This window comes from Brachyhypopomus gauderio, chromosome 14, assembly GCF_052324685.1.
Source record: "Brachyhypopomus gauderio isolate BG-103 chromosome 14, BGAUD_0.2, whole genome shotgun sequence".
In the NCBI taxonomy this organism is placed as follows: Eukaryota; Metazoa; Chordata; class Actinopteri; order Gymnotiformes; family Hypopomidae; genus Brachyhypopomus; species Brachyhypopomus gauderio.
The window spans coordinates 2,570,054-2,591,885 of NC_135224.1; the positions used below are offsets into that span (position 1 = coordinate 2,570,054).

General features: G+C 48.7%; 2 protein-coding genes across 5 annotated transcripts; both read right to left on the reverse strand.

The window, feature by feature from the left end:
- Positions 1-4,824: 4,824 nt before the first annotated feature.
- ccdc13 (coiled-coil domain containing 13) lies at positions 4,825-13,844 on the reverse strand. 4 transcript variants are annotated; one of them, XM_076973345.1, is made up of 15 exons: positions 13,562-13,843; positions 12,930-13,271; positions 12,659-12,801; positions 12,502-12,573; positions 12,276-12,389; positions 11,990-12,094; positions 11,751-11,909; positions 11,193-11,369; positions 10,824-11,030; positions 9,654-9,739; positions 9,474-9,548; positions 9,203-9,349; positions 7,372-7,514; positions 7,099-7,204; positions 4,825-6,963 (listed from the first exon to the last, which is right to left on the reverse strand). In XM_076973345.1, exons 2-15 carry the CDS (start codon positions 13,267-13,269, stop codon positions 6,798-6,800), a joined length of 2,040 nt encoding a protein of 679 aa, XP_076829460.1. In that variant the 5' UTR covers positions 13,270-13,271; positions 13,562-13,843; the 3' UTR covers positions 4,825-6,797. The 4 variants fall into 4 exon arrangements, with proteins under 4 accessions (XP_076829460.1, XP_076829459.1, XP_076829458.1 ...); XM_076973344.1 differs by having other exon boundaries at positions 12,930-13,319; XM_076973343.1 differs by having other exon boundaries at positions 12,930-13,322.
- Positions 13,845-16,290: 2,446 nt separating this feature from the next.
- higd1a (HIG1 hypoxia inducible domain family, member 1A) lies at positions 16,291-20,761 on the reverse strand. Its single transcript, XM_076973350.1, has 4 exons — positions 20,613-20,761; positions 18,506-18,591; positions 18,209-18,343; positions 16,291-17,881 (listed from the first exon to the last, which is right to left on the reverse strand). The coding sequence occupies exons 2-4, from the start codon at positions 18,582-18,584 to the stop codon at positions 17,793-17,795; spliced, it is 303 nt and encodes a 100-aa protein (XP_076829465.1). The 5' UTR covers positions 18,585-18,591; positions 20,613-20,761; the 3' UTR covers positions 16,291-17,792.
- Positions 20,762-21,832: the final 1,071 nt, after the last annotated feature.

A 21,832-nucleotide genomic window follows, 5' to 3' on the forward strand; every position in this document is an offset into this window, starting at 1 on the left:
GCACGACCTCTCGAACCGACAGCTCGCGAGGCACTCGCGCACACGCGGAGCCACAGCGATTACGTCATTTTCGCCGCGCGGACCCTCGCGCCGCTCGCGAAGCATCAACCAGGCAGGCTTGTTGTTGAGCGGGGTGGCGAACGTAAGTTGTTGAGCGGGGGTGGCAAACGTAACACTCGTGACGGAGTGTTTTGTCAATAGTCCTGAAATAAATGCTACGGTTTTGTTTTGGTCCGTATCCAGTTAATCAGGAATGAGATTGGGTCCGGACAGGACTGCGTTCGGGTCCGGATCCGGACCGCGGTCCGCCAGTTGAGTACCCCTGCTCTATACTATCTGTCCCTTCTAGACCTCTGTCCTGTAGGTCTCCTCTAGACTTCTGTCCTGTTGTCATTCCTTATCCCATCTGTGTTGGTAACATGGTTTGTCATAACAGAGGGCTCAGGACACGTCACATGTCATTACTTTTATTTCAAACAAGGCAAGTAAGAACAAACTTGAATTTCCTGAAAAGAAAATAATCAACCAATCGCATCCGTAGAAATGTCCGTATTTATTTAGCAGCAGGTGAGTGGCAGTTGTGAGTTTGATCCAACTCACAGATCCACCTGTGCTAATAAAACCAATGGATCTGGTGAGGTTGATTTGGGTTTGTCCCCCAGGTCTCCGGGGTGGCGTCACCTGCCACCTGAACCAGGTTATTGGTACAGAGGTTCACAGGTGTCCATGAGGGCAGCAGTTCTTCCTCCCAGCCCTAGGGGGCGCATGTCCAGCATAGTGAAGTACATCCCTGTTCCTGCCCACCTGATTGGTCATATTATCTGATGACCGGCGCCAAAATAGGCTCACAGTTCTGTTCTCACTGCTGCTCGTGGACTCAGATGGTCCAGATGTTCTGTGTGGCCCATGTCCTCCATTTCATGTGGGTTGCCACCCAACAGGACCGGGGGAAAAAACCCAATTCAAACACAGACCCAGACACGCCCATCCGCCCACTTGGTACTGCCGTGTGTCCAGCTGCATTCTTCTGTACAGTATATGTGTAGCCATGTTTTCTCTCTTCCTGTAGCATGGCGCTGGCTCTCTGCCCAGAGTGCAGGAACACAGTGGCGGGCAAATGCTGTTAGCGACCTCTGCTGGCCAAGAGCTGTCACCACACCTTTTTATGTCACTCATGTTTGTGGCAGAGGGCCGATGTTTCAGAAGATCTCATGTCTGTGCTGCTCCTTTAATCAGACCTGCCTGGCCCATTATACAGTAAACCCCCATTTCACGTGCTGTAGTACTGGCCCATGTTTCATAATCTCTCCTCCCTTTCTGCTGTTGTATTTTTGCTGTTTCTTGATCCATGTGGGATGTGGTGATGTGTCGCACCCCAGACTCCTCCCCCTGCTTTAGCTCCTCCCACCTCCACCAAACATTGGCTCTAGGTTGCCTGTGCATCTGATCCTGGGTTGTTCCAGTACCAGATGGGTTCCAGACATATTTACACTCATCAGGCCCGGGCTGGGACTTTTAAGAACCCAGTGTAGACTTTTATGATTATATGTTCTAATTGCTGATTATGTTGAATGAATGAAATGTTCAATTTATATATAGCACCTTTCAAGATACTCAAGATCGCTTTACAGTTTTAACACAGGTACAAGGTGTAGGTGTTGTGATGTCTGTTGTCAGGGGAGGATGAGGACGACGAAGAGGATGGTTCTCCCTTTGAGTTGTGGTTCATTTCTCGCTTTCTTCCTCACATGCGTGTGGAGTTTTTTCTTTGCTACCACTCTGCGTTTGACTTGCTGAGTGGGGTCGTGGTGTAAACCTCGCACAGTGGACGCATCTCTACTGACTTAGGCAGTCACTCATTTATAGTGCAATTAACACAGTGACCTTTAAATGAAATTAATCTGAACTTCAGTGAGACGTAGAGGAGCTAATAGCATGCACATGCACACTTGATCATGCACACATGCCCCTCCTCAAGTGGTCAGAGTGGAGATGCTGGTGGAGGACTCTTTCACACTCATCCTCATTCTCAGCATGAGACGGCGCTCTCTCTCTCTCTCTGTACCGATTGGCTCCTCTCTTACCCAATGGCCTTCCCCTAAACCACATGACATCACAGCTGCTGCAGGGCACAGGTTTAGGTCTTAAAATGCATTTTATTAAAATGATATTCAAACGGTCACAGTATTAGTGTTTGCAGCCCAACATACAGACATAAACAGAGACAGATATCAAGAATCCATCAACAATAATCCAACCGAGGTAGCAAGTCCACCAGAGAAACACCATCCAAGCAAGATGGCAGAGATATTTAAAAAATTCAGATTAAAAAATAACAGCCAGTATTTCACTACTTACTGAACTTCAACTACACCCGTCGCTGCTTGTGGCGTGCTGAAGAATCCTGACATTCTGTGCGTGTGCACGACACCACAGAAGGATAACACGTCAGAAAGGTCAGCAGCACCGAGCAGAAGCTCGCGTGCTCGCGGTTTACCAAACTGCACGTTTCGGATTTTCATCTGTGCGCGCATGCGCGGCCACCCCAAGGCCTCTAGTTTAACCCGCACGCGGCCACGTCTCGCGCTGAACGCCCACGTGCACGTGACGCCCAGTAGTCTAATGCGGGTCTTCTAAAGCACAGCGCACACGCACACATGTTGCAGCATTAGGTATTAATATAGTTAATTAATTATGCATTATGGATACATGACACGCAAGTTAATGCGAGGAACTGTTTGAATTGCGTCACCTGCTTTAAGTTTTTCCTGTTAATTATGTGCACTTTTCACGCGTCGCATAAACAGATTTTTTAAGCAGGCACGACTCATAAATCGAGTTAACAAGACAAGTTTTTACTTTTTAATCAAGACAATTTAGACAAGTAAATAAATTAGAAAATGACAGATTGGCGTGATCAGCGCATCAAATAATTGCAGCTTAATCACACGTGAAGCCCGCGGTGAGCGTTGAGAGGCCACGTGTCCTCCAGTGTGTGTTATACTGCCATCTAGTGGACACACTGCGGAGGAACAGGCAACCTCGCAGTCTTGGGTCCAGCTTATCTAATGAAACAGCACACAAATGTAAAAGACATCTGATGTAGGAGAAACGTGAACCACCGTTTTGAGACCCGGGTTTTGGTTCCGTTTTGTGTGACTGACATCTAAATCAACCAGCTTCTGTTTCTGATGAGATCTGCTGCAACTCTGCGGGTTCCTTATGTCAGAGGTGAAGTGGGCAGTGTAGTCCATTAACTACACCACGGGCCTAACTGGGTCGGCAAACGAACGGTTCGGTTCTAGTTCGGTTAATGACACTTGGGATTTCCCCATGACCAAACCATAAACAACCAATAAACAAACAACCACGAGCGACATGCTTCTTAATGGAAGTGCGCGTGTATTTCCATTGCATGCAAATGAGCGTCGTTCTGGTGAATGAATGCGCACATTCAGGGCCGCGCGCGAGCGATTGCGCCTCCACGCGTCTTCACGAGCCCATCACACCTGGCACGAGGCTCGTGGACGTCCGTGCACAGCGGGCTCCTGTTTACCCGAGTTCCTGCACGCAGTCAGTGGTGTGGAGGAAACGGTGATCCGGAACGAGGGAATACCTCGGAGGTGAAGGGGGGAGAAAGGCTCCATTCAACGCTGGAATGACCAATAGGTAAGACTGTTTACGTGTGTGCTGTTGACACAAGTATGCGTTTGGCTCGGTGGGTTATTGCTCGGTATTCGGGAATAAATCTGCACAACCGGGGGCCTCATGAAACAATGTTAATCTGTTTGGGCAAAAAGTGATTTATTTCAAAGCGATGGTCCCTAATGGCTCACTTTTTCACTCGCTCATCCCAGCACAGACGAGCTTTGTAACCCGCCCGAGAACTTCACCCCTAATAAAGTGTAAGTAGGTTGTATTTTGCTGCCATGTGCTGCAGGTATCTCTGTAAAAGTCTCATCACCATGCGTGTGAGCACGCAGCTCTAAAGCACCTCATTAACTCTCCACCAGAAGATGATGAGAGGAAACGTGTCCTCCCATGAATCACGTGATCATAAATCCTAGATCTGAGCCTCTCCTCCACTATCGGTGGGTGATATAACGTGGCTCTACTGTCCATTAGTGTCATTTATATGGCAGGGTTAGTACCGACATATGATTGATTCAAAATAAACGTGTGTGTTCACACACATCTGCCTTCGTTCATAAATGGCCTTTGTGTGTTTATGTAGCTCTAACATCGTCATTGTCTTCTGCCCCAGCTCAGCTGACAGACATGATGGTGTAATTCTCCAGGAAAAATAAAACTGATAGGAATCTCCTGACTTGTATATGAGTTGCAGTGGTTAATGATGTTAATGATGCGTTTCCTGTTTTCTCCCTGGTGTCATCCTTCATCTGAACTGGGCTGTCCTCCTCCATCGTAATGGGAAATGTATAGAGTAACTGGTTTCACTTCCAGCCATGTATATTTCTGATCTCAGCCATTTAACTTCAAACGAAAGAAGACCTGACGTCTTCAGAAAGGCTTTGGTCTCACCCACTGCTGACATTTCCACGTCTCGCCCCACTGTAGCCAGACGTGTGGACGCTGATTAGAAGCGACACCTGATTGCTTATGTTAGGAAATGAATCTCCTCGTGAAGTCACTGGTCACTTGACAGACACACCTAGACACTCGGCACCCGGACACAGTCGGTCAAACAGTTTGTCCTCTGGACTTTCAGGTAGACACAGGCTGTTTCTCAATTCAGGGGCTGCAGCCTACGTAGACCGCGTAGACCGCAGCCCACGGTGGCCACACACTTCGAAGGCAGGGTAGGCTGCATCTCACGGCTGTTAAATGAGACAGTCTAGTCTTCGCAAGACGTATGTTTGCGTGACCACGCTCTGCCCCGTTTCATACGTTACATACGTGTTAGCGAGCTGTCCGACAAATATCACATCACCCACAAATGCCTAAAAGAAAATGCGTTGAACATGTATTCACGTTTGACGGGAAGTATAACTTCATAACAAAATTCAATGTATTTTTATAAACGTTACTTTTACGTTACTTTTACGGATAAACGTTTAGTAAATACTCAAAGCACATGTTTACCTGCAATATCATTAATAACTGGCATGTTATTTAGCATCTCATTGCAGTATAAATGTCCATATTTAAAAAATACCGACATTTAAAAATGAAATCTTCGGCCCGTACACTAGACTCCGCCTGTTTATTGTTCATAGAGCAATGAATCCTGGGATATGGTGGGACGCGAAGGATACTCAGATGCATCCTTCGTTTTCGGGGTTTTGAAGGCTACATTCGTCGGCCGCATAAGAAGGAGTCCACGAATTGGGACAGCCTCGTCGCGGCGCAGTGACGTAACCGGCCTACAAATGCGCACTTCGTGGGCTGCAGCCCCTGAATTGAGAAACAGCCACAGGCTGCTCTCTGTGGCACTGGGACCCTGAGGGCCTGTACTCTGGCCGTGCAGGCTGGGTTGTTCTGGTGTGGCCCCGGGCCTCACCACCGCCCGTCTGGGTCCCGGGAAGTTGGACTACTGCGCTGCTTGACTCTGAGCACACGGCTTCAGCCACAAGGTTAAATTAGGCGTAGTGAGATGGTTTGGGGTTCTGGTTCTTGCTCAGGGTGTCGTAGCCGGAGGAGAGGCGGCTGATCAACACACTCTGGAGTGTGAGGAGTGTAAATCCCATTCTGGACACATCACCCGTCACCTGCACAAAAGTGCTCAGGAGTGTGCACGGGTGTGAGCGTGCACGGGGCCCAGTGGGCGGTCTCCAGCGTGATGCAGGAGTGTTCAGGGTTTGTTTTTGCACACAAGCCAAACACCGATGACGCTCTGCTTGCGTCAGAATAAGGGGCCGAACACGATGTTTCCATCTTAGAATGCCAAAAGAAAAAAAAGGTGAATTTAGCTGGATGGATTCCTGCATATTTCTTTATTTTGATTCTGTCGAGTGTAATCTACTGGACCCTCAGTCCATTAACACCACAGTGTTACACTATACTGATGTCTTCAATATAAATCTTTAATTTCATGTAGTAGTTACGTGTATGAAATATAAGATGTGAGATGAAAATCTTGGACCCTGGTCTGGTAACTTCAGTCACAGTGATGTATTCATCCCAGATAAGCTTTTGCGTGGCTGATTACAGCAGTGAAGGATGATGTCTATTACTCCGTCTTCCTCTATGATCACAGATACTGGCCTCATCAAAGTATGCATAAACACAGCCATTATCTTTGGCTACGCTGGCCTCATCGTTCTGGGCAGACGGGTGTGTTTTGTCTGCCTGCCCCCATATGGGACCTGGCGGCTGGATAATCCATTTTCCTGTGATTAACAGAGACCAGGACTGCACATGGCCAACAGCCCTAACATCACAGTAGCATCTAACAGGGAGAACTACTATCGTACAGAAGGCCTCCGCTGAGTGGAACTGGCAGACGTGAAGGGTTCTGGAGAGCTGAAGATTCTGGTGAACACAGCCAAGGGAAGCCTAGAAGATTCTGGAGTGGTCCCAGTTCTAGTGGAGGGCTGGGTTCTGGAGTGTTCCTGGTTCTGGAGCAGGGCTGTATTCTGGAGTGGTCTCGGTTAAAGAGTGGTCCCGTTTCTGGAGTAGGGCTGTGTTCTGGAGTGGTCATGGTTCTAGTGGAGGGCTGTGTTCTGGAGTGGTCCCGGTTCTGGAGTGGTCATGGTTCTAGTGGAGGGCTGTGTTCTGGAGTGGTCCCGGTTCTGGAGTGGTCATGGTTCTAGGGTGGTCCTGGTTCTGGAGCAGGGCTAGGGGTCCTGCTGTGAGTGTCTGTGCTGTCTGAGGGCCTGAAGGAAGACCTGCTTGACTTGGTTCATCATGCTGCTGTACAGCTGTAGATCTTCTTCTTTGGCCTGCAGTGCGTTTTTTAAAGACCCCCTCAAGGCCTCTAGCTCCTCCTGCTGGACGGCAACCCTGGAGGGACATGAAGCGCTTTGTTTAGAAGGTCCTGAGGCATGGGGTGGAGTTCTGGAAGTGCCAAACATCTTTCTAAAGCATTTTCTGAAGGGAGTTCCCACAGAGGGGCGTAGGGGGGGAGAAGAGCCTCACTGTGTGCTGAGCTCACTCAGCTGTGCGTCTCTGGCTGGTTCTGCTCCTCTTCTGGGAGACACACCCTCCTGCTTGTCTGGCAAACTCAGGCCACTGTACGATGTTCCTGGAGGAAACACAACAAAGCATAAAGCACCATGACACTCTGGTGTACAGACACTATGAACGAGTCCTACAGATGTGTGTGTGTACCTGTCCTACAGGTGTGTGTGTGTGTACCTGTCCTACAGGTGTGTGTGTGTGTACCTGTCCTACAGGTGTGTGTGTGTGTACCTGTCCTGCTGCGGTTGTTCCTGTCTCCTCTCTCCGTGTCCAGTCTGGCTCTCTCCAGCTGTTGTTCCAGGACGACGGTGCGGCGTCTCTCCTCCCGGAGTCGCTGCTGCACCTCCACACACCTCTGCTGCACCTCCTCCTCCCTGCAGTGCCACACGGAGTGAACACCTCCCCTCAGTCGTCACACATCACCCACACGGAGTGAACACCTCCCCTCAGACCTCACACATCACCCACACGGAGTGAACACCTCCCCTCAGACCTCACGCATCACCCACACGGAGTGAACACCTCCCCTCAGACCTCACACATCGCCCACACGGAGTGAACACCTCCCCTCAGACCTCACACATCACCCACACGGAGTGAACACCTCCCCTCAGACCTCACACATCACCCACACGGAGTGAACACCTCCCCTCAGACCTCACACATCACCCACACGGAGTGAACACCTCCCCTCAGACCTCACACATCACCCACACGGAGTGAACACCTCCCCTCAGACCTCACACATCACCCACACGGAGTGAACACCTCCCCTCAGTCGTCACACATCACCCACACGGAGTGAACACCTCCCCTCAGACCTCACGCATCACCCACACGGAGTGAACACCTCCCCTCAGACCTCACACATCACCCACACGGAGTGAACACCTCCCCTCAGTCGTCACACATCACCCACACGGAGTGAACACCTCCTCTCAGACCTCATACATCACGCACACGGAGTGAACACCTCCTCTCAGACCTCACACATCACCCACACGGAGTGAACACCTCCTCTCAGTCGTCACACATCACCCACACGGAGTGAACACCTCCTCTCAGTCGTCACACATCACCCACACGGAGTGAACACCTCCTCTCAGACCTCACACATCACCCACACGGAGTGAACACCTCCCCTCAGACCTCACACATCACCCACACGGAGTGAACACCTCCCCTCAGACCTCACACATCACCCACACGGAGTGAACACCTCCCCTCAGACCTCACACATCACCCACACGGAGTGAACACCTCCCCTCAGACCTCACGCATCACCCACACGGAGTGAACACCTCCCCTCAGTCGTCACACATCACCCACACGGAGTGAACACCTCCCCTCAGACCTCACACATCACCCACACGGAGTGAACACCTCCCCTCAGACCTCACACATCACCCACACGGAGTGAACAACTCCCCTCAGACCTCACACATCACCCACATGGAGTGAACACCTCCCCTCATTCCTCACACATCACCCACACGGAGTGAACACCTCTTCTCAGACCTCACACATCACCCACACGGAGTGAACACCTCCTCTCAGACCTCACACATCACGCACACGGAGTGAACACCTCCTCTCAGACCTCACACATCACCCACACGGAGTGAACACCTCCTCTCAGTCGTCACACATCACCCACACGGAGTGAACACCTCCTCTCAGACCTCACACATCACCCACACGGAGTGAACACCTCCCCTCAGACCTCACACATCACCCACACGGAGTGAACAACTCCTCTCAGACCTCACACATCGCCCACACGTTTGTTTCAACTGCCTGGACGTTACTCAGATACTCGGAGATCAGAGCTGAGTGTGATGTTGTCGTTTTAAGAAGAATTTCACCAAATTTTCTTTTTCTACAGTCAATTTGTAGAACAGAAAACGGGATCCACCGATCTTTACCGAGTGTTACTGTGAAAGACTGCATGCAAGGTAAAAGATGTTCATGTTTGGTGTGGGTGCCTGTTGGATGTGTGGGTGTGTCCTGAGAGGCGGGGCTTAAAGGTGGGTGGTTCCAGCTGGGTCAGGCTCCATCATACCTCTTCTGCTGCACCTTGGCCAGCTCCATCAGCCTGTCTCTCTCCACGCTAGCAGCCTGGTATAGAGCCTGGAGCTCCGTGATCTGGGCATGCAGGGCGGGCAGCTTGGCCTCACACACGGGGCAGCAGGGCACCTCTGAGCGCTCCCTGCCATGACAGCGTCAGTCACATGACAAGTCACATGACGGCATCAGTCACATGACAAGGAGTGTCTAGTAAACACGCACGACTGTTGTCATGACTTGAGCAGAAGGTGTATAAGAGACGTCACCTGAGGTCTGAACCCGGTCCAGCCGACAGTGACGGAGCTGACTCAACAAGCTTATGTCCCAGTTTGGAGACAGACCTGCAGAAAAGAAAACGCCAATCCCAGTCCAACCAGTTCTCAGCTACTGGACCTCACTGGTAGTCTGAGGCAGGACAGGAAGCGCCATGTGTAGATGTGTGGTACCTCGCAGACGTGCTGGCCCTCCCTCCACCCGCCAGGGTGTCCAGGGTGGAGGTGCTCGTGATCCTCTCTGCTCCACCCTCCTGTTTCTGGAGGGACACACAGGCGCTTGAGAAAAGACTGTTTACAGAACATCTGTTTCCTTTTCCTTTTTGGTAGGACATGGAAAGACTTTTGAAAAAATGTTCAAAAGCAAAAAAACTAGGGACAATTAGTCACTTATTATAATTACACGAGTACAACTTTTTGTTAATGTCTGTCGCTGACATAGAAATATCCTCATATCATATCATCTTACATAAGAATTATTCAACATGATCACCACCAGTTCTCCATAGGAGGGACTCTCCTCTCTTAAAGTGCTGCAGCTGAGTACGTCTCACCCTGCGGAGTGGTGTAGTCCTGTGTGGTGTGTCCGGGTGTCTCACCCTGCGGGGTGGTGTAGTCCTGTGTGGTGTGTATAAGTGTCTCACCCTGCGGAGTGGTGTAGTCCTGTGTGGTGTGTATAAGTGTCTCACCCTACGGAGTGGTGTAGTCCTGTGTGGTGTGTATAAGTGTCTCACCCTGCGGAGTGGTGTAGTCCTGTGTGGTGTGTATAAGTGTCTCACCCTGCGGAGTGGTGTAGTCCTGTGTGGTGTGTATAAGTGTCTCACCCTGCGGAGTGGTGTAGTCCTGTGTGGTGTGTATAAGTGTCTCACCCTGCGGGGTGGTGTAGTCCTGTGTGGTGTGTATAAGTGTCTCACCCTGCGGGGTGGTGTAGTCCTGTGTGGTGTGTATAAGTGTCTCACCCTGCGGAGTGGTGTAGTCCTGTGTGGTGTGTATAAGTGTCTCACCCTGCGGAGTGGTGTAGTCCTGTGTGGTGTGTATAAGTGTCTCACCCTGCGGAGTGGTGTAGTCCTGTGTGGTGTGTATAAGTGTCTCACCCTGCGGGGTAGTGTAGTCCTGTGTGGTGTGTCCGGGTGTCTCACCCTGCGGGGTGGTGTAGTCCTGTGTGGTGTGTATAAGTGTCTCACCCTGCGGGGTGGTGTAGTCCTGTGTGGTGTGTATAAGTGTCTCACCCTGCGGGGTGGTGTGTCCGGGTGTCTCACCCTGTGGGGTGGTGTAGTCCTGTGTGGTGTGTCCGGGTGTCTCACCCTGCGGGGTGGTGTAGTGTGGTGTGTCCGGGTGTCTCACCCTGAGGACCAGCTGCTGTATCTCCCGCTCCAGCTCCTGGACCTTGGCCTCCCTGTCTGACACCATCTGCTGTAGCTGCTGCACCAGGGAGCCGTGGCGCTGGGCCTGGGTTTGCAGCTGCGTGTCCAGGCCCTCCTGGGCCTCCTGACGTAGCGCCTCCTTCTGGCCCAGCTTGCACAGTGCGGCCTGCAGCTGTTCCTGCTGCTTCTGTGGGGGGGGGACAGGGAGCATTTAATAAATGTGCCATAATCATGTAGGAGTCCATCCGTGCAGGGAAGGTAATGCATTAATCTGAGCCACATGGCATTTTCTATTAACATTGGGGAGGTCTGTGGTGGGAGGTCCGGGGGACGGGGACACGTCTCTCACCAGCAGCGCGTGGACGAGTTCATCGTCGTGCTTGCCCTTGTCCAGCAGGGCGGCGATCTGTGTCCTCAGAGCCTTCAGCTCGGTGGACAGAACACGAGCCCGACCACGACTGGCCTCCAGTTTCTTCTTCACGTCTGTGTGCTCGCTGAGCAGAAGCTCGTAGTCCGCACTGAGCTTCTGAACACACACACACACACACACACACAGCGGGATGAGCCAAATTAACCTGGGTTACTATGTGGCTTATAGGAGAACTGAATAAATATGAGTTGGAAAAACTGCTCAGTGCTTTAAATAAAAATACTTTGTAGGCTGTGCTTTCTGGAGAAAAATAAGCAGCTTTAAACAAACACAAATATATAGATTTGGAAACATTGGTCCAGAAAATCAGAAACAGGAATAAATTCAGACATTAGACACATTGATTGTAGAATGATTGGCTGTAAAGACTCTGGTCTTACTCCACCGCCCACACCTGTGTGTGTGTGTGTGTGTGTGTGTGTGTGTATATGTGTGTGTGTATGGTGTGTGTGTGTGGGCCTACTCCACCACCCACACCTCTGCGCTCTCCTTCCTGTCTCTCTCCATGGAGCGGATGTAGCTGTGGTTCCTGTCCTGGTTCCTCCGGTGGACTCCACTACCCAACGCTTCCTTCTCTGGACCAAGGTCACCTGACCTGCTGGAGGCCACGCTCAGCTGCTGTTCCAGATCTCGGACCTGCATCATCATCATCATCATCATCATCAGACAGGTGTGTGTGCGCGTGTGTGTGTATATGTGTGTGTAGGCTGTCTCACTCTGTTCTGCAGGACCAGGATCTGCTGGGCGCGTCCTCTCCAGTTTCCAGGGCTGCTCAAGAGTTGCTGCACACACACATCCTCCCCCACCTCAGTGCTCAGTACCTGTTACACACAAACACACACACTGTCTGATAGTGTGATGTCCAGGAGAGACAGTTGTGCTGTGTCTGATAGTGTGATGTCCAGGAGAGGCAGTTGTGCTGTGTTTGCTAGTGTGATGTCCAGTAGATGGTTGTACTGTGTCTGATAGTGTGACGTCTGGGAGGCTGTGTCTGATACCAACCTTGTGGGCTATCTTGAGTTCTTGCTTCACAGCTTGTATCTGGTTGCGGTATTCTGTCATTTTGAACTGGGCAGTGAATAACTTCTCCTGGAGGGACTTCACCAGAGGACTGGTCTGATTACACACAGTGACGCGTGTTGTCAGTCTGTATTCCAGGAACTAAACCATCCACCTGGATGGTGTTTAATGCTGACGTGTGTGGTGGTGGAGCTGCAGAGAGACGTACCTCCTCCCCAACGCTCCTCACCTCTGGCCTGTGGTGTGTCACCCCGGGAGAGTGCAGCACGGCACCCTGCAGCTGTACAAACACCACCGGCCCGTCACACTCTGCAGGATTTACAGCCATCTTACATACTCCTGTTTTGATCTTTTTTTTTTTTTACCTCTTTCTCTAGTTCTTTCACTCGGTTGCTTGCCTGTTTGGTCCTGGCTTTCTCTCGCTCGACCTCTGCAGCTAACTCACGCATCTTCTTCGACAGCTCCACGATCTTGATGGCTGCTGCATCTCCGGCTAGACCAGTCATGCCTGGACCAAGAAGATCCAGTTTAAATAATAACTGAACTAATAACTGAGTAATGATTTTTTATTGTTTTTTTTTCATGAATTCGTTTTTTTATTATTGTTTTTGGGGCGGCTGCATCACGTGACCGTACCCACTAAGGCCAGTCTGTCCTCCTCTCCCTTCTTCTTGAGATGTTTGATCTCGAACTCCTTTTCGCCGAGCAGCTTGCGGAGTCTCCCGTTCTCGTCCCCGAGCTCTCGCGCGCGCTCCCGCAGGTGCGCGGTCTCGTTCTGCCGGTCGTCGTCGTCGTCGGAGAGGTTAGGTCCGTCGTGGGTCACGTCCTCCCCGTCTTCCTTAGACGAGATCTGGCGTCTCTTCTCCAGCCTCTGGCGGGCACGCTGCGCCTGGCTGTCCTGGAGTGTTTGCAGCTGTCGCCTCAGACGCGCTTGGTCGTCGTCGTGACCGTCGTGGTCGTCGTCGTCGTGATCCATCGCTGCCAGAGACGTTAAGACTCACCGAGAGACCGAAAGAAACGGGGCTCCTACTGGCATAAAATTCACCAGTATCACAGGATAAGACGATAAAGCTACTAAAATCAGCTATATTAAAATCCCCAGGGGAAAAAAACTTTTAATAAATACGTTAACGTTAAGATTTGGTTTGGTACATTTTAACGTAAACATGAGACGACTGCGTTACCTGGTTACCTATGAGCGCGTGCTCACGGCTAACGGTCTTGGGCTAGCTACAACACACATTAGAGGCTCACACTGTCACACTTACCCTTAAATTAATATCCCTTCTTCATGAGCTAGGGGTTTTTACGGTAACTGTAAAAAACTGGGTCGTATTAGAAGAAACCGTCTAAAGTTAAACGGTTAGCTAGCACAAGTATCCTTGTAGCCTCAGGACGCGAGTGTTTCCCTGGCAACGCATCTCCAGGAAGTCACGGGCCCGCATCGCTGCCGGTGACGTGCCGAATTCAGCACGCGCGCCGGGAGACGCGCCCCTTCTCGGGAACGCGCGCTGGACCCACACATACTAGAATTAGCCCAGCCCAACCCAGCCCAACCCAGGGGCGGACTGGGGAGAAAAAGTGGCCCGGGAGTTCCTGACAGACTGGCCCACTATATATATATATATATATATATATATATATATATATATATATATATATATATATATATAATGTGTGTGTGTGTGTGTGTGTGTGTGTGTGTGTGTATATACTGTATATGAATCTATGTATGGCACGTAGTGTATATGACGGCGTTTATTGTCATATGGACAATATTAATTCCAGCAATAATATGATTACACAGCCACATTGTGGCTTTTAAATAGTCCACCATAAGACCACCAAACAAGTTGTTTTACGCATCCTAAAGAACAACCTACAACTCTAACGTGGGTATTTCTTCCTCTTACCTATTTGTGGTGGTTAGTTTTAATCTAAGAATTTCAATAGCTTTAAAAAACAGTGCGCAGTGCTCTGGAACCTTTAAGACCGCCACTTGCGTCCGTGTTAACCGTGTTAAGGTAATTTGTACATGGTACCTTAGACGTTGCAGAGGCGACAGCAGTACATTTAAAATAACATGTTATCTACAATTTAAACTGCTGTATGTTTTCGTAGTCCGGCCCGGGACAAGTTTTTTTTCTGATCTCCGCTGCATACCGTCAACCCGCCCAGTCCGCGGCCCGGTCTAACTCGTTCATGTGTTTACAGGATCAGTCCGCGCTGAGCAGGTAAGTCTGACTGGAGCGGGGGAGGTAATAACACCGTTATACAGCAGCGTGACTACGGGCCGGGGCCGCAGTGTAGAGGTCTGCGCGGGACTGCTTTTTTAATCCCGCTCCCGCCCGCTCCCGCTTGTTTTAGACCCGCTCCCGCCCGCACCGGCCAAAAAATCGCTTGTTTTAATCCCGCTCCCGCCCGCACCTGCTTGTTTTAATCCCGCTCCCGCCCGCACCGGCCAAAAAATCGCTTGTTTTAATCCCGCACCCGCCCACCACATACACATTTCTGTCGCCCCCGCCCGCAATCCTAATATGAATTGAATTAATTAGATTTAGTACTTGAAATTTTCTTATGTATTTATTAAAACAGCAATATAGCGATTGATCGCGCTGTCCCATTTCTTACCACAGTCCAAACACATCCCGTTAGGTGACGTACACCAACACTTTCTGACATGTATCACAACAAGCCGATTTCCATCTCCATTAATTACAATGGAATATGACTTCCATACATCAGACTTTCCTGTAGTTGGCTTAATTGTGGTGTATTCGCCTGTTTTAATAGAATTTTCCACAGCTGAAACTGGTTGACCGTCTACAGCAGGGGTCGGCAACCTATGGCACGCGTGCCACCATTGGCACACCGAGGCATAATCACTGGCAAGCGACACGCTGAACCAGCATCAGCAAAAATATATATTTTAATATAAATTATTATATTAATGGATTATACTTTCGCGAGTGACCATAGCGCGCGACTCCGCACGCACACCTCGCGCGAACGGCGGAGGCGTTTAAACTTGGCGATCGATCGCGATATAATACTTTTTGTGTCGATTTACACCTCCCCCCCTCCTCGGTCAACAATTTAAACTCGCCGCCATAGTGGCACACTCATTGACTGGACATGTTAAAGTTGGCACTCCATGTCTCAAAGGTTGCCGACCCCTGGTCTACAGTCTCTGCCATTTCTGTATCAAAATGACGCACACTTCATGTTCACGTGATCAGTTGCTTAGCCAATATTTTGAATTAGTTTATTGCTTACTTACTGAATGATTAGTTGTTTTCGTCCTGTTCCTTATGCATGGAAATCATTGCATTATTATTATAATTTTCTAGACTATTAATTTGCGGGATTTTTCTACATGTATATGCGGTCCCGCTCCCGCATCGCCTGGACTAATTCAACTCCCGCTCCCGCCAATAACAATTAAATTCTGTCCCACGCCGCAAGATATTCTGTCGGGTCCCGCGGGATTACCGCGGGAGTGCAGACCTCTACCGCAGTGCACGGCAGTGGCTCCTTCACGGGCTGAGTTAAACCACCGGCGGCCCACCGGCCCACTAACCCATCGGCCCACCGGGGAAATCCCCGGTAGCAATGTATGCCAGTCCGCCCCTGGCCCAACCTAACCCAACATGTGTGTTGAATGTGAGAGCACCTGTCGAGAAATGCAGCCCTCTCAATTCTGGCTACACTGGTGCTACATACATGAACCTCATGGAGTCAACATGGATTGATCCCAACTACACGCCTCTAAACTATACACCTCTAGTGATTTTGAGGTAGGATCAACAGTCTGAGTTACTGAGGAGGGGATGTATCTGAGAGTGGGGATGCTGAGTTTGGTACAACACCTGTTTTGGCCCTGTGGGACTATGATGCAGGTGTCTCATGGTTGAAGCATCCATCGTTACCCTTAAAACGACCTGCATGGAATCGGCATGAGCAGCCGGTGCCATGTCAAGAGTAGTGTTCAAAAACGTGTTATTTCTACTTTTATTTTATTTGGCTTATATGTATACAATAGGTTTTGGATTGCCAAAATACAGCCTACGTTTTAATAAAATAAATAATACATTAAAAAACGTGCAAATACATTGCGAATGGTTACCAAGGAGCTTGGATAATGTCGAGAAGCTCCACAATTACACACCAAGAGATAAACAGAGAACACACTGATGGCTACTGCTCTCTTGGCCATTTACGTACAAATAACTCAAACTGTATTTTAAAAACAAACTCCACCTGCACCATTAATAATAAAGGCTTGTTCATGTAAATCTGAATAAGGCTCGGTGTTATGCAACCATCCACTTCACCATAAAAGATAATTATAGAATTAAACATTATCTGGCATGTTTATCATAGTGATTATTGAACAAGACAACCCATTCTATAATTACTTTTAGTCTTGGTAACCAACAAAGATCATTTTACAATCTTAAAAACATTGGTTTCTGAGGTCTTAAAGTACTCATACAAACTGTGTACCTCTTCCCAAATAGCTGCCTCTGCAGAGAGCAGATCAGATCTTCATGGGAAGTGCAGTGATCTACAGCTCATCTAGGCTTCCTGTCTTTACCATCAGCTCTTTAGGATAGTTGCCTGTTTATTATATTCCAAAATAAATATTTTTTTTCAGCCACAACATCTTCAGATCTTCATCTGTTCCCCTATTCACACGACAGGACATTGAACATAACACAAATACGAGTCAAGACAAAAACACAATGAACATTCCACTGAAGAGTTCTTCCCGCACACAGCTTAGAAGTGACACACCCCCTGTAAGTGTAGTAGAACCCTACATGTGATCAAATTAGTTCTTAAATTATCTTAATCAAAATCCATTGAAACAGGCACCTTGATGTCACACTGCCATTTCATCATAACACCACAGAAGTGCAAAGACATTAGAAGCAGTAGTACTTAGTAGTACAAACGTCGCACTGCTGCCTTGTGAAGAGTCTTTATGGTTGGGTGAAACACACATTCTCCTGCTCATGAACAGTTCCATGAGCTGAGTGTGAGAAACACAAATGTTTCCAAAATGTGTAGACTGAAAACCACAGCTTTAAATACAGTCCTATTAAATAATATGTACATATACGTTACCTTGGTCGCTTGTGCCCAACATGCTGTGTGGCGCTACCTCTGGTTTCAAACAGGAAAACTGAAGAGACCCGTAAGAACCCCCTGAGCAGCTAGTTCCCCCCAGTGTGTGAGACGGCTGACGCTCACATGAGCACAGCATCAAACCATCAGTTAAATCACATAGGAGCCGCTTTGAAGACAAAAAACTAGACACCATTTTACAACCTGAAAAGAAACTAAAAAAAAAAAAAAAAACAATTAAATCTAATGATGAGCAGAAATAAAGTGACATATATGTACTCTAAATATGCATTAGGAAGACACCAGAGACCAGAATAAAACTAAAAAATAAAACTACTCTAAAATGAAAAACACACAAGCTTCTGCTCTTCATTTATGTGACGAGGTCTTCTCTTCCAGGGCTTTCCGTGCTTCTGCTGGCTTCAGAACGTAGTCTTTGTACATGGAGTAGATGACACCTGCAAGACACAGAAGACTGCTGCTCAGTTCTCCATGTGAGAACATTACACCTGCTCCCCATGTTGTACATGCACACAGTTAACCTTCTATTCAGATTCAATTACATTTTTTGAATGTTTGTTATTTTGCTCCCATATCTAATTTTCACAAAACTACTTCAAGAACCATGTTAAAAACATACATGTCTACACTGAATACCAAACCATACATGAGCAAATTCCTGCAAATGACTGTGTTCAGTGGCCCTTCATTGCAGGTCCCAAGTCTTGGAGGACGTTTTCAGCGGGTTTCTGTCATGAAGGCGGCTGTGATTATGGAAGCCTTACCCATGGTCATGGCTCCAACGACAAAGCCCTGTGCTGCAACACGCATGTGGATCAGATGGACGGACATCTTCACGTCACCCCTGTTCTTCAACTTTAGGAGTCTGTACGCCACGATCGCAAAAAATCCCGCCATTCCTACCAGGGAGGGAGACCAAGCAACATCTTTCTTCACTCAACCATATTAAAACGTAGACGTTGATTAAAAGTCAGAACCAGTTCACTGGACTGCACTGTTAAACCTGCTACAACGAAGCAACACTGTAGTTCATTTGTTCCAGTGAAGCGATGGGTACTCACCAACAGGAACGAACGGATTCTCCTTGGCTTTCTTGAGCAACTTTGACTCCTCATAGTCGTCGTAATCTACGGCAGACATGGCTTAGCTGTGAAGATAACAGAAATCAAATAAGATAAAATCTGGATCTGTGCTCTCTCATGTAAGCTATTGCTACGTTAATCACTGGAAGCCACATTAACAAACACGAGCCTTGTTTTCAAAGTCTATTCACCTGTGAAGTGTCTACACTTCAACACACAACCAGCACAAATGACTTTAGAATTGTGCTAGTGGGCAAGTGTACTTGGTCCATGCTCAGGAAGGGCAGAGGACATTAGTCCTACGGGCTCAGGACACTACACAGGGGACGTTAGTCCTACGGGCTCAGGACACTACACAGGGGACGTTAGTCCTACGGGCTCAGGACACTACACAGGGGACGTTAGTCCTACGGGTCAGGACACTACACAGGACGTTAGTCATACGGCTCAGGACACTACACAGGACGTTAGTCCTAAGGCTCAGGACACTACACAGAGGACGTTAGTCCTAAGGCTCAGGACACTACACAGAGGACGTTAGTCCTACAGGCTCAGGACACTACACAGAGGACGTTAGTCCTACAGGCTCAGGACACTACACAGAGGACGTTAGTCCTACAGGCTCAGGACATTACACAGAGGACGTTAGTCCTACAGGATCAGGACATTACACAGAGGACGTTAGTCCTACAGGATCAGGACACTACACAGAGGACGTTAGTCCTACGGGCTCAGGACACTACACAGGGGACGTTAGTCCTACGGGCTCAGGACACTACACAGGGGACGTTAGTCCTACGGGCTCAGGACACTACACAGGGGACGTTAGTCCTACGGGTCAGGACACTACACAGGACGTTAGTCATACGGCTCAGGACACTACACAGGACGTTAGTCCTAAGGCTCAGGACACTACACAGAGGACGTTAGTCCTAAGGCTCAGGACACTACACAGAGGACGTTAGTCCTAAGGCTCAGGACACTACACAGAGGACGTTAGTCCTACAGGCTCAGGACACTACACAGAGGACGTTAGTCCTACAGGCTCAGGACACTACACAGAGGACGTTAGTCCTACAGGCTCAGGACATTACACAGAGGACGTTAGTCCTACAGGATCAGGACATTACACAGAGGACGTTAGTCCTACAGGATCAGGACACTACACAGAGGACGTTAGTCCTACAGGCTCAGGACACTACACAGAGGACGTTAGTCCTACAGGCTCAGGACATTACACAGAGGACGTTAGTCCTACAGGTTCAGGACACTACACAGAGGACGTTAGTCCTACAGGCTCAGGACACTACACAGAGGACGTTAGTCCTACAGGCTCAGGACATTACACAGAGGACGTTAGTCCTACAGGCTCAGGACACTACACAGAGGACGTTAGTCCTACAGGCTCAGGACACTACACAGAGGACGTTAGTCCTACAGGCTCAGGACACTACACAGAGGACGTTAGTCCTACAGGCTCAGGACACTACACAGAGGACGTTAGTCCTACAGGCTCAGGACACTACACAGGACGTTAGTCCTCATTCTGGATCTTTCTTCACTCTGGCTAACGCAGCTAGCTCGCTAAGCTACACGTTAACTCGCTATTTTCGGTCCGGTTACCTCAGACTCGTCCGTGTTGTTTAAAGACTAAACCTCAAACACATTTGAGACTAAGAACTGGACCAAACGGAGAGTTACGAGCGCCGGTTCAGTTTCATTACTCGTTATTTATCACTGTTACTACGGTAACGTGATGAAGGTCAGCGGTCCAAGGCGCGAGACACCGGACCGGTCTGAACCGGACGAGACCGCGCACGTAAGTACAACATATGCATACATAAGTACTTAAGTACAACATTATATACACACACAAGTACTTAAGTTCAACGTTTAGTGGCGAAGCTACTTCAGTTTCTGGCACGCGCATCCGTAACGGCCTCGCGCCGAACTACGTAGAGACGAGCGCGTGAACCAGCCACGCGACGTTTCGGGTCACAGATTTTAGATTAAAAACATCTTAAACATCATTAAAAACATCTACTGTAATATGTTAACAATATCTGAGAAAACTTAGCTGGGTTACCGTTGGGTTTTTGTTGGGTTTTTTTTCTGAAACCACGAGCACTTCCTACCGGCTTCTGATCCGCTACTGACTACTGAAGCGGCGCCGAGAGCGCGTGAGCCGCGTCATAGCGCTGAGTCATCGTGACGCAACCGGCGGGTTACGACACGAGGTGCATTCAATGCAGCCTTGAAATCGTGTTAAGACGAACGAAACTAAAAGGTTTCGACAAGTGTTAAACATGCACAAATTCGACTCTCTAAGCTCAAAAGTATAAAAGTATTGTATATTTATGATTATTTATATTTTATTATGATTTATATAACTATCATTATTCATGGAGTTAAGAAATGACCGTTTTAGACGGCAGAGTAACGTCCGAACGTTATTTTATCTGTACCTATTCTACTATGGCCAATTTATTTTTATGAATTTGTGGTATATGTTTACTGAATCGTATATTTGTACTACTATTGTTTATTATTTTTAATTCGTTTATAATAACGGCAGTGAGTGGACATTCTCGCATGACTATCGCATAATAAATATTGTTCGACGATAATCCGAGGAGCTGTTGAAGGCAGCATGACGGAAGTATTTCAGCCAAGTGTCTCGCGGGAGAGAACGTCCTCTGCTTTTCGTCTACGTGCAGAGACACACATCAAATGTTCAAATTAAATTAAACCTTTAACCTACTATTTTTTCTTCCTTCACATAAAACAGACTTCACTAAACTATAAACTATACTGATTAAACTTTGTAGATGTTGGGCAATCTACTCACAGTGCGCACACAAGCGGCAACTTATGAGAGCAATGCACGATGAACCAGCATGATGCTGGTTTCTTAGTTACAGGGATGATGCTGGGTTTTTAGGGATGGGGATGATGGTTGAGACTTTGAAGGTGGTAGGTGCAGTTTGAGAACCCAGGCTGGAACGCCTGCTGCTTAACGACCCAAGACCCTCAAGTACATTTCTCAGTAAGGAGGTCTGTGTATAGAGGTACTGACTCTGCTCTTGTGGGTTCTTGGATCTCTTGCCACGTGTGCCGGGGGTCTGAGTCTGAGGTGCTGCAGTAGACGGCAGTTTGAGTGCTGGACGTCTGGTTAGCAGCTCTGATGCCCTCAGTTTGAGTGCTGGACGTCTGGTTAGCAGCTCTGATGCCCTCAGTTTGAGTGCTGGACGTCTGGTTAGCAGCTCTGATGCCCTCAGTTTGAGTGCTGGACGTCTGGTTAGCAGC

Coding starts and splice junctions, on each gene's coding strand:
- higd1a (XM_076973350.1), bottom strand. CDS start 18,584: ATGTCTGCCGTAGATTACGACGACTATGAGGAGTCAAAGTTGCTCAAG. Junction 18,344..18,505: donor GAATCCGTTCGTTCCTGTTG/GTGAGTACCCAT, acceptor CCTCCCTGGTAG/GAATGGCGGGATTTTTTGCG. Junction 17,882..18,208: donor CGTTGGAGCCATGACCATGG/GTAAGGCTTCCA, acceptor TGTGTCTTGCAG/GTGTCATCTACTCCATGTAC.
- ccdc13 (XM_076973345.1), bottom strand. CDS start 13,269: ATGGATCACGACGACGACGACCACGACGGTCACGACGACGACCAAGCG. Junction 12,802..12,929: donor GGACAGACTGGCCTTAGTGG/GTACGGTCACGT, acceptor TTCTTGGTCCAG/GCATGACTGGTCTAGCCGGA. Junction 12,095..12,275: donor AACTCAAGATAGCCCACAAG/GTTGGTATCAGA, acceptor TGTGTGTAACAG/GTACTGAGCACTGAGGTGGG.